Source organism: Sceloporus occidentalis, unplaced genomic scaffold (assembly GCF_023333645.1).
Source record: "Sceloporus occidentalis isolate IW3139 unplaced genomic scaffold, rSceOcc1.0.p SCAF_1, whole genome shotgun sequence".
Classification (NCBI taxonomy): domain Eukaryota; kingdom Metazoa; phylum Chordata; class Lepidosauria; order Squamata; family Phrynosomatidae; genus Sceloporus; species Sceloporus occidentalis.
Window position 1 is genome coordinate 35662432 of NW_028316981.1, and position 12985 is coordinate 35675416.

General features: G+C 39.4%; 1 protein-coding gene across 2 annotated transcripts in view; it reads left to right on the top strand.

Moving 5' to 3' along the window:
- The window catches only part of TAFA1 (TAFA chemokine like family member 1), a 451916-nt gene that overhangs the window by 371993 nt on the left and 66938 nt on the right, over positions 1–12985 (top strand). The window contains exon 3 of one of the 2 annotated variants that reach the window (XM_089519267.1): positions 463–603. In XM_089519267.1, coding sequence (XP_089375393.1) covers positions 463–603 — 141 coding nt within the window. The remainder of the gene's footprint in view (positions 1–462; positions 604–12985) is intronic. The other variant, XM_089519276.1, reaches the window with a different exon arrangement.

The window sequence follows — 12985 nt, forward strand, 5'->3', positions numbered from 1 at the left end:
TTTTTCTTGGCTTAACCTTCTTTACAGGGTTGTCATGAGGATAAAGTACAGGTCAATAAAGTGGGATAGAAATAGGGCTAATAAATAATGTAGTTAATAAATAAAATATATAAATGAAAAACTGACAGAATTTTGAAAGTTTAGAAAGTTCTCTCTTTGATATTCATGAAGTTGTAGGGTACTGTGTTTGAGAGTGTGGGTTTTTTTGTTTGTTCCCAACAATTATTATGTTAATTTCCTACTTGAGGACCATAATCTTATGATCACATTAAAAAGAGCAAACTTTGTAGCAATCCTGTTAAAATAAGGGCTACAGTCAAGTCCTTTTTTGATATAATTACAACAGTCTATGGCGGAATGCATTTTTAAGAAGTGTGGTTTTGTTTGTCTGTTTATTCATTTGCTAACTGTCTAGAGATGTTTTTCTTGATCTTAGTGTCTATATTTTCTCTTTGTTGTCAGAAGGAGGCACGTGTGAAGTTATAGCAGCACATAGATGTTGTAATAAGAATCGGATTGAGGAGAGATCACAAACAGTAAAGTGCTCCTGTCTACCTGGAAAAGTGGCTGGCACGACGCGGAACAGACCATCATGTGTTGACGGCAAGTAGCTCATAGTGTCTGTGGCTAGAATGTGTATAAAGTTTTGCTTGAAAAGTTTGATTTATTCAGATACCCTAGGAAATGTAGAAATCTTTTAGAAAAATTGAGGTCTGGCTAAATGGGCATTGAACCACAGAACTGCCATTTCTTAGGGCAAGAAAACCCTTGGCACTCCACTTATTTTGAACTACATCTCCCATATTCACTGGCAGCCTGTGATCTGAATAGGGAGTACTTATCTGAACAGAGTGTCCCTCATGCTCAGACCACAGGCCCCGAATGGCCATATCTTGGGTTATGGTATATGAGAATGGTAAGAACTGTAGGTCAGAGGTTTCCCATGTCTACCATATCATTGCAAAGATAAGGTATGTTTTCTGCTAGTCCTTTATTTCATGAATTTAAATCTCATCTTTCCTCCAGTATGGGACCCAAGGTGGCCTATGATATAACTAAAAATGAAGCACAGCTAAAAAAAGAAAAGACAATGATAATGATTTAAACGTGTTAACAAAAAACAAGTAAAGTATGCTATTAAAACATAGGAAATCATGGATCTGGATATTGTAAAATGTTTGAAAGATTTTTAAGTGTAAGATTGCACATTATGAAAATACTTGCTTACTTAGTAGTCAAAAGGACTGAGCATGGAATTCTGCAAGTTGTAAGCAGAGCTTGGGGAAGTTATTTTTTTTTAGTCTGCAATTTCCAGAATCCTCTAGCCAGCATGGCTGCTAAGGATTTTGGAAGTTGTAATCCAAAGATTAATGTTTCCAAGATCTTATGTAAGAAGGCTATTAAAAATATCACAGATAACATTAGGACTATTCATAAAAAGAGCAATGGCAAATAGCAGTCACAGTCAAAAAAATCCAGACTTGGTGATTCAGAAATGGCCTTTTCTTTCCCTGCAGATTGTGTTTCTTTAAAGCATCTTGGAAAAGCTATTGTTTTTAACTTCTGGATGCTCTGAAAATCAATACTGGTAAAGCACAGGAGGACATATTGTTTGGACTAGTTACATCAATATATGTGGCTGACAAAGCTGCCATTGAAGACTGCTGATGTTTTTGATGATTTCATAAGACTAACAGTATGCTTGGTGGAAGATCAGTATCCAGTAAATCCCGCTTCGATCCACCTGGGAGAGGCGGGAAAATACAAATAAATAAATATTATTATTATTATTATTATTATTATTATTATTATTATTATTATTTACCCACTTAGTGATTTCCTCTCTGTGTCAAGTCTTTCACATATACTAGTACAGTGTGAGGCTTAGGATTGTGTGCACTTTCCTATCATGTGTGCTGAACTATACCTATATGCCTATCTAGAAAGACCTTTGCTGCTTTTACTTGGGGTGGGGAAGGGGGAGAAGGAGCAAAACCAGGCTGAAACATCATGTGGAGAAGCACCATCCTTTGCTTCTGCTGGGGAACCAGGGACATCAGGGGGCATGGACACATCCCAACATCAGGGACAGCCCATTCATCTCAACATCATCCAGGCGGTGGAGGACTGTAGGGATAATCCCATCCTATTCCACAATATGGTTCCATGTATCTGGTTTACAACAAGATAATTAGCTGGGATCACTTTTCCAGGAGGCATAATTCCAATGAAAGTTCCATTTACATGCTTAATGAATTAATGTGAAAGGTTATGTAGAAGTTAGAAATTCAGACTTTGAATATAATTTCTTTCTTTTCTTTTTTTTGCATAAGCTACAAACAGATTTTTTTTTTAAAAAAAAGCATAACAGATATTTACTTGCTTCTCTTTATACATTTTACCTGCTGACAAAATGGTACTGTACAGCCACTATATTAAAAAAATATTGGCTAACATCCTGTATCAAACATGAAGCCACATGAAGCCTACCGAGTTCATTCAACCCTTGATACCCACCTTAAAAATCAGTCAGATATTCAAATAACAGAGGTCTGTGCTGCTGCTGAGTGGGGCATAGTAGGACAACATGACCAGTCCCCTCCTGCCAAAGGGTGACATCCTTCTTCTTTTTTTTACAATCTCTGGTGGTAAAGGGATGGTCACATCATCCTGCAATGTCCCATGTGGCAATAGCACTGTTCTCAGTCACTCTAGATGGGTGACTGGCTTTTATGGTGGGTTTCAAATAATTTGCACTCATGGCAATAGTGCCACGATCACAAATGAGAATTTGAAACTGTTCTGCTGTCCTAAGTCTAACTTACAACATCAAATCTGACTAGCAGGATGCCAACCATAATATCAATTCCCTCTGCATCTGAGGAAGTAGACAAAGTGTACAAAAGTTTGTGCTACAACATCTTAATCTCAAAAATACTAAAAGATCCCTTTGCATACTGATATTGCAGACTAACACAGCTCTGTCTCTGAATTAATTTCCTATGTATATCCTAAGACTCCCCCCTCCTCCCATGTGAATGCTTGTATAATTAACAAATAACTAAGGGGACTCTTGAATACATGCACCATAACTTGGATCCTTTGGTATGTGCATTGTTGTTGTTGTGTGCCCTCAAATTGTTTCCAACTTATGGCAACTCTAAGGGGGACCTATCATGGAATTTTCTTTGCAAAGATTTGTTTAGAGGAGGTTTGCCATTGCCTTTCCCTGAGGCTGAGACCATGTGACTTGTCCAAGGTCCCAGTGGGTTTCATGGCTCAGCTGGGAATCAAACCCTGGTATCCAAAATCATAGCCAACACTCAAACCACTAAACCACACTGGCTCTAGTATGTGCATAGATCTCTCTATATTTGTATACAGTATCCTGTCCCCTTGTGTGAGCTGAAAATTGATCCACATATATTTCCCCCCATGATGTGCAGGTGTAGATAACCTAGCTAACCTCTAGACGTGATGATTTAATATTCCCAAAATCATTCATCATTGACCATGCTGATAGGGATTGATGGATACTATATTTCATGATATCTAGATGATATCTAGGTGCCAACACTTAGTAAAGAGTTAGTGCTCTTCCATGCAAAAGAAAGAACATACACAGATGTCTGCATCTTCCCACACTAATTTCAAAGTTTGTTTAGAACCATTGTGTTTTGTCTGGTGTTTCCCTGGGTAAATTATTCCTAATCAAGGACATGTCCCATCATGTGCTAGAAGCTCATTCCATGTAGAAACTCATTCCATATAAATATTACGGTATTCTTTCTCTAGTCACTAGATTGCAAAAGACTTGTAACTACTATTCAAAGGTTAGCACAACAGCTGGATTTCAATATAGCCACCAAAGGATGTACAGCCACATCATATAATGGGTGTTGCAGCAGTACAGGGTTACATTTTTAATTTCAGAATTATCCCTTTGTGCCTCCTCTTCTCTCATTTGTGTTGATTAATTAATCATTCAAGTGGCTACAGTGGAAGAGATCTAATTAATATTTTCTTAAAGTTAACAGGAAGCCAGTTTAGCAGTCTGACCCCATAATGAATGTTGCATAAATACTTGAATAACAAGATGAAAGGGTGGTTACTATTTGGGGGAGAAGGCAATTCTAAAATAACCTTACTGATTTTTCCAAAATCCAGTCTTTAAAATATTTCTGTTGTTGTTGTTATAGCATAACAAAATGTATTCATAAAGGCCCATGAATGTGATCTTAGGGGTATTTTATGTTAATGAGGGATCCTTGTGTGAAAATGTAGCAATGAGATTAATACAGTTTTACTGAAGTGAATCTTAACTTCCTTTCATGTTACTTTTGTTATATGCCTTTAAATCAATTCTGATTTACAGTGACCCTATCACAGGATTTTCTGGAGAAGACCTGTTCAGAGGAAGTTTGCCATTTCCTTTCTCTGAAGCTAAGAGAAGGCCACCTAGTAGGTTTCCATGATTGAGTAGGGATTTGAAACCTGGGCTGCATACACACTGCAGAAATAATCCAGTGTGATACCACTTTGACCACCATGACTCAATGCTATGGAATTCTGAACAAGACTACATGTGAAAGGGATCTAGGAGTCCAAGTAGACCATAAGTTGAGCATGAGTGAACAGGCCAATGCAATTTTAGGTTGCATCAATAAATGTATAGTGTCTAGATCAAGAGAAGTAATAGTGCCACTCTATTCTGCTTTGGTCAGGCCCCACCTGGAATATTGTGTCCAGTTCTGGGCACCACAATTCAAAAATGACATTGAGAAACTGGAGCATGTCCAAAGGAGGGCGACTAAAATGGTGAAGGGTCTGGAAACCATGTCCTATGAGGAACGGCTTAGGGAGCTCGGGATGTTTAGCCTGGAGAAGAGAAGATTAAGAGGTGATATGATAGCCCTGTTTAAATATTTGAAAGGATGTCATATTGAGGAGGGAGCAAGCTTGTTTTCTGCTGCTCCAGAGAACAGGACCCGGAACAATGGATGCAAGCTACAGGAAAAGAGATTCCACCTGAACATTAGGAGGAACTTCCTGACAGTAAGGGCTGTTCGGCAGTGGAATGCACTTCCTCGGAAGGTGATAGAGTCTCCTTCCTTGGAGGTCTTTAAACAGAGGCTGGATGGCCATCTGTCAGGGATGCTTTGATTTGGATTTCCTGCATGGCAGGGGGTTGGACTGGATGGCCCTTGTGGTCTCTTCCAACTCTACGATTCTATGATTCTATGATTCTAGATGATATGATAGCCCTGTTTAAATATTTGAAGGGATGTCATACTGAGGAGGGAGCAAGCTTGTTTTCTGCTGCTCCAGAGAACAGGGCCTGGAACAATGATGCAAGCTACTGGAAAAGAGATTCCACCTCAACATTCAGAGGAACTTCCTGACAGTAAGGACTGTTTGACAGTGACTGGCCTCATCCCACGCTACACCATACAGAATCCTTAGTAATGTGTTTTGTACTAACGTTACTCATAAACCATAATTCCCATGTATCATTCAATGTAATGGTAATAGTTCTGACATTTTTTTAAAAACTAGCAAAATTAAAATTATACCTATAAATTACAATATTATATGCACAGCTTAAATGTATTTACAAGTATATAGTTTAATGTGGTTAAAGTGAAAACATGATCTTTTCAAAGAAAATTTTGGAAGAATGAAGAAAATTTTAAATATATATATATATATATATATATATATTATAATAATAGGCTCCTCTATTCTCCTTCTACTGAGCCTTGCTCCACTCACGCCATCTCTTTAGCATTTTAAAGGGACGTAGGCAAACACCACAGCCTATTTCTGCCAAAAGGCAGATGTTTGGGGAGCAGTGGTGTGTTACCTGGTGCAGCCCAAACCCCCTGCACCTACCAATGACACCACTGCAGCAGATTCTCCTAGCTTGTGTTTTTCTTCCATGATAGTAACTTTTGCCATCTTGACTGCACTCTGGTGTTGCTTGACCACATTTTTTCCTTTTTTCATTTGTAAAATATTGGAGGGTATGTAAGTGGAGCAGCAGATTACAGGGAAGCAATGGAAACAATAGTGTTATTTCTGGTGGCAGATTTTTGGTTCTGTCCCTGTTGACTTTGGCATGGTTGCTTTCTCACTCACTTATGAGAAATGTGTGTATGTGTATTCAACATACATAAAATGTCTGTGCCTAATTTCTCTTGACAAGTGTCTCAGGATATGAGTGTATTATATTGAGGTAGTTGATTCAAAGCCCATAGAAGTTAATGGGAAGGCACCTTTTGGGTTCCAGCAGGCTTTGTAGAGGCCCTTAGTAAATACTTTGTATTACGCACAGAGCTTCTCTATATCAGCACTCGAATCAAGAGAAAATTGTTCACAGTCAAAAAGCCAATAGTTTTCTATTTATCTAATATGTACTTTAGATGGTATCAAAGAACAGTTCTCTCTCTCCCTCTCTCTCTCACCTCCTTAAAAGTACTTTCAATCAATTCTTATTTCTACAGAAAGAGGGGAAAATGTTATTTTAAATCCAAAGAGTCAGCTTCTCATCCCTCTAGCTGTGCTCCGGCCTAGATAAGGAGAGATCTCAGGGTCCCGTGTTATTAATGCACTGTCTGTATGAATAACGAGCAGAATGAGTGAATGATTTTTCACTCCTGGGAAAATCTATAGCCCTGTCCTTCTACAGCATGGCTGGAAACTGAGCAGGAGATTCATATTTTTCCCCAATTTGGTGGATTCAGATGGCTTCATTGGTAAATGGGGGTTGAGAGAGAGAGAGAGAGAGAAGAGAGGTGTTCCCTGGTGTTGTTAATTTAGCACATGCAAAGAAATACAGCACAAACACTTCAGAAGCAAAAGATGGTTATCCTTATAAAAATGTGATCCCAGGCTTTCTATTTTTGTTTAGAAGTACTGGTATTATATATGTAACTTCCACCTTTTTTTATTCCTTTCTTTTCATTTAAGGGGCCCTTTTTCACATAGCACTATTATAATACTATGATTCCACTTCAAGTCTAAGCTGCATCATATGGGGTTGGTAGTTTGAGGAAGTACTAGAGCTCTCTGGCAGAGAATGCTAAATAACCTTCCCTAAATTGCAATTTCCAGGATTCATCACATAGAACCAAGGTGGTTAATGTGGAATCGCAGAGTTGTAATTGTACAGTATGAGAGAATCCAAAATCTCCTGCGCTTTCATCCATGTTACATGGGATGCTGGGGGCTCCCATGTCAGTAGTACTGACTAGTTGAGGCAAACGTGTTGAGAATTCTGGTAATTCCACTTTTGAACTACATGTCCCTGAATATCAGTGACATCAAGGCCAACTAAGAGTCTCCAGGAAGGACCTCAAACAGGTCAGCACTTGTAGGGTCAGTCCAAAACCCAGATCAGATTCTCTGCCGCACTGACATGGGTGCCGCCAGCAGCCTATACCGTATTAGAAGATAACACATCTTAAAAACTAATCAGGTTTTTAAATGTTTGGATTATTTTTAAATGTATTTTGAACTAAAGAAGGGAGAGAAAATGTTCAGTTCCTATTTTAATGTAGACATACCTAATTTCACACTCTCAAACCAATTTACAATATACGTATTTTGTAGATTGTACGCCATTGGCACGTTTTATTTTTATTGATTTGATCATTTGTATGTACAGCGCTGTGTACATTTACAGTGCTATAGAAATAAACTATAATAATAATAATAATAATAATAATAATAATAATAATAATAATAATAATAAATGTACAAATCAATACCCAGTTATACTTCCAAATTTTCACTTCCCCCCACTTAGCAATGGCATTGTCCATTTTTTAAAAAAAATGCATACTAATAAATAGTAAGGAGAATGTAGACCAAAAAAAGCAAGAATGTTAAAAAGAATGTGAAGTTGAAGGCTTTCATGGTTTGGCATCCATAGTTTTTTGTGGGTTTTTCAGGCTATGTGGGGTTTTTGGCTGCAGGAGTTTACCATATACCATGCAGCTGTGAATAAGTCTACATAGGGACCACCAAATGCAGTATTCAAACACAGAACATGAGAGACACTGCTGACTGGGTCAGCCAGAAAAATCAGCAGTAGCAAAATATGTTATAAACCATCCTGGGCATAAAATGCTATTTGAAAACACTGAAATTCTGGACCACGTCAATGACTATCAAGTCAGAATGCACAGGGAAGCCATTGAAATCCACAAGCACTTGGACAATTTCAACAGGAGAGAAGAAACCTTAAAGTTAGCAAAGTTTGGCTACCAGTCCTGAAAAACACAAAAACCAAGACCTAGCAAATGCCAATGAAAACCACCCAGGGTCAGGGGTTTTCCCAGCAGACAATGGATCTCTAATTAAACAGACACACGTCCTCTTTGTATATCCTACCCACCCTGAGGTGTTGCCATTCAACCACAGAACAATACACAGATTAACATGGAAATTACTCCTCCCAACCCAGGATCACACAGTATGTATCTACCCCCATTTGCTTCCATGCCAGCATTTTCTGAAGATGCCAGCCACAGATGCTGGTGAAAAGTAAGGAACAAACTCATGGCCACATAGCCTGAAAAATTCACAAAAAACTCTGTTAAAAAGAATATTAGGAAAATTGCTCACATAAATGTAAATCTCAGACTATGAAGCAGTATAGAAGCTGTCCCCGTAAACCCTGCATCTGCGCTGCAGCATCCGCATGCTGCAGCACAAACACACTGTCCAAAAGGAGCTGCTCTAGGAACTGGTAGTCCAAATTATCTGAATGCTAGCAAGTAGTGTACTGCTGGTTTAACATAAGGATGCTTGGGGAATTTGACCCTTGTGAATTCCTGTAGGAAATTATTTGAGCCACATTTTTTGGACTGATGTGAGAATCAGGACTTAGCATTTTCTCAAAGGTAGAGACAAAGTTTTCAGTAATTTAAATATATCGAAAGATGCATTTAGATGTGTATTTGAGGGAAAATTCCCTCTGAAAGACAGATGTTGAGAAAGAGTACATGGTTTGCAAGAAAATATTCATTGAAAATATGTATTTTGAGGGGAAAGCCATATTTTAACTGCAAATATGCATGGAAAGGTATATTTTGAGAAAAGTGCCTTTTTAAAGATATTTTTTAAAATATGTATTTAAATGTGTATTTTGGGAGGGTTTTTTTGCTCAGTTGAAGATTTTTCAGGGACAGAATGGAACTCTGGCTAAAAATACGCAAAAATGTCATGGACTGGAAAAAACAGATTATCCTCTCTCTAGTCTAATGTAAAGCTGAAACATAAATTGGAATTGTTTTGGCTCTGCTTGTTAAGGTGGCAAAACATATCTTAAAACAAATTATAGCATGTGCAAAGAAACAAACCAGCTGCAAGGAATGTGCAGAAAATTAGCAAACACAAAGAAGCAAAACTATTGCAAGGAATCTCCTTTTCTTCACTTTTTGTTCAGGAACAGAAATCTAAGAAGAGACACATACAATACAATAAATGTGTTCTCCCTAGCCATTATCTTTTCCACTGCTTAAATTTCAGCAGGAACAACAAAATTAATGTGTGTGTGCATGTTTTGCTACTTTTCCCATAGCTGCAAAACCAGTTTTTTGGCCTACCTGGAAACCTTGAAGACCTCATAGAATCCAAAATTTTGAATGTTTACTTTGTGTAGCTGCATTTCAAAACAGTATCACCTAATCATGAGTGAATAACTTGTGATGCTTCAAAGCTCATTGAACCCAAGATCTTGCCAGTCCCTGCCAGTAAGATCCACTGTCAGGACTGATTGCAATTGAGCCCAGCCATTGATATCGAAGGGGAAAGTGAGACAGACAATGTTTCACCTAGAGGCACAGCAGGGAGATATACATGAATGTGCAGTTTGTTGTTTTTAAGTTCCTTTGAATCAACCTCAGCTCATGGTGATCCTGTAGATGAGACATCTCCAAGACCCCCTAACCCCCACTCCTCTGCTCAGATCCTGCCGTCTCAGGCCCATGGCCTCCCTGATTGAATCCAACCATCTGGCCTGCAGGACCAGGATTTGATTCTTGCTTGGCCATAAAACTCACTTGGGCAAGTCACACGTTCTCAACCTCAACAGAAGACAATAACAAACCTCCTCTGAAGAAATCTTATCAAGAAAAACCCATGATAGGTTTCACCTTAGGGTAGCCATAAGTCAGAACTGAACTGAAGGCAAACAGATCAAAAACACACACTATCTTTCCTAGCATCATTGTCTTTTCCAATGATTCAGGCCTTATGATGTGGCCAAAGTACAAGAGCCTCATTTTAGTCATCCTGGGTGGGATACAGACTGCCTAAAAAGGGCAGTCTCTCACTGTCCTGGTTTGCTCCGCGAGGGAGCTGCAGTGGACAAACCACGCAGCTCCATTGCGGAATAAAAAGAAACTGCAAAAAGTGGATTATTCTTGCGGCGCCTTTGTGATGCCGCAATGCGCCAATGGCACACTTGCAGCCTCACAAAGGCGCCAGGATGTGCGGACACTAGGCGTCTGTCATGTCAAAATGGCAGTGCCCGTATATACAGGGTGCCGCCATCTTGATGCCCTGTCACATGCTGGGGGTGAGGCCAATATGGATGGTGCATCCTCGGCCAACCCCTAGCACTTGATGGGAGCACCACAAAGGCCCATCTAAATCGGGCCCTGGCTTCCAGGAAGAGTTTGTTCTTGATCAGTTCCAGAACTCATTTGTCTGTCTTCTTGGCCATCTATGGTACCCTCAGCACTTTTCTCCAACATCACATCTAAAATGAGTTGATTTGCTTTATATCAGTTTTCTCCACTGTCCAGCTCTCACATCCAGACATGGTTATAGGGAATACAATGACTTGGACCATTCTAACTTTAGCATTCAGAGTTATATCTTTGCACTTTAGGATCTTGTCTAGTTCTTCCATAGCTCCCCTTCCTAATCCTAGTCTTCTTCTAATTTCTTGATTGCAGTCACATTCTGATTCGTACAGTGCACCCTTGGCTTACGCGCGGTATCCGTTCCACCCCCCCCCGCATAAGCCAAAAACATCGCCCCTTGCACCCCGCACACTCCCATCCGTGAATGCTCAAATCCGCGTATGACATGGGCGCACTGTATTTAATTCAAGGTATGAGAAGTCTTTGACTATTTCAATTTTCTCACTATCTAGGAATGATTCTTCTAGATCTTCCATGATCATTATGTGCAGTGCATAAAAGGGGATTATCACACGGAGGCTCACCATCCCTAAAGCATCATTAAATTGTCCATAATGCATGAGGGTGTGATCTCCAGTCATGCTTTTCCCCCGTGATTAAATTGTCATGGAGGTCTTCCATCATTAAAGTGTTTGCGGAGCAGCCATTTCTCTGCATAATGGGAATTTCCGTTATGTGGAGAAATGGCTACCCAGCAAACATTTTAATTGCCTCCGTGACAATTTAATCACAGGGGACAAGTGTGACCATGATCACACCCTCATGCTTTACAGACGATTTAGCAACGTTTCAGGGATGGAAGCCTCCGTGTGATAATCCCCTAAATTAAATTCAGTTCAAATATCAGAGTTTTGGGTGCAGAGCTGAGGTGATTTTTAGATCTGCAGAACAACGGGATGGGGCCAAAATAGTACCTCCAGCTCCAGGATTTCAAAAAGGCTCACTTACCTTAGCCTAACCCCCATTTTACACTGCCTGGATCAATTGTAAAGTTTTGGGATGGAAAGATAACAAGGACTGTGACAGAACTGTCTCCTGGACATAGGGCCATCTGCTTCTGTTCTCTCAAATGGAGCTCACTGCTTGATCGGTTGCTCTAAAATCTGTACAAAACAAAGGCCTCTGGCAACATGTTGCACTAGCAGCCAGTGAACAAAATTGTCTGTGACACTTATTGAAGTTCTTCCCATTGGAAAATTTCTATCTAAAGGGCTGGCAGAGAGAATTCCAAGTGGCAGGAAAATCATTCAAAGAGAAATCCAAAGTAATGAAGAGAAGATCAGAAGATTGGTCTTCAGAAGCAATTGCCAAGTCTTGCTCTGGGGTAGTAAAGAAATAGCTTTGAGTAAGGAAAAATCATGTCAGGGTAGAGGAATAATAGAATTCTGAAGCCTGCACAGTAATTGCAGCATGTCAGCGAATGGATTTAACTTTGTTAAGACAACTAGCTGCTAGTCATCCCAGAAGAGAGAATATAACAACAGTGAATCTTATCTTCTTAGTGTGTGCAGCCTGTGTCCTTTGTACAAAGAAGTAAAGCCAAGCTTAAACTGGCTGCACTCCCTCCACATACAAATATGTCTTCATACATATACCCATATCCTAGCTATCAATTAATTCAGTAATATAATGAATATGTGTGCATGTTTATTCTGCAAAATTTATTCCATTCATAAGAATCAAGTTTGCAGAGAACAGAGACAAATAACAGATAAGGCCTATCAGGCTTTCACAGAGGAAAGGAGGGAAGGCGAGCATCTTCTACAGCAAAATCAGCAACATTAGGCCTGGTGATCCTGGTGATTGGCATTCCTGGAGGGGTGGTGAATCCACTCTGGGGGTTAGTTTGAACTTTAAATTAGATATTCACAGTGCTGAATTTCTTTGGGCATTGAAACTGATAACATTTTAATGCATGTTTTCTCATGTGTGCACCTTCTTGCCATTGATTATAGCATGCTTCTGTGTATTTTCCCCAGTGATTATAGCATGCCTCTGTGTTTTTCCCCCAGTGGTTCTGCATTTTTCAATGTCATTGTTTGATACACACTTTACTTCTTTTTAAAAAAAAAAAAAAAAGAACAACCACACAAATAAACCAGCAAGCCTTGAGAATGTGTGACTTCTTCAAGTGAGTCATGTTTCTTCTTACAGCAAGTCACTAGAGATACAAAAGGGTTACTTTTGTTGAGGCTGTCAAATCCAACACAATGCTTTCCCATCCCTAATGAAGAAATACACCCTGAGTTTGCATCTTCCCTTCATCCCTC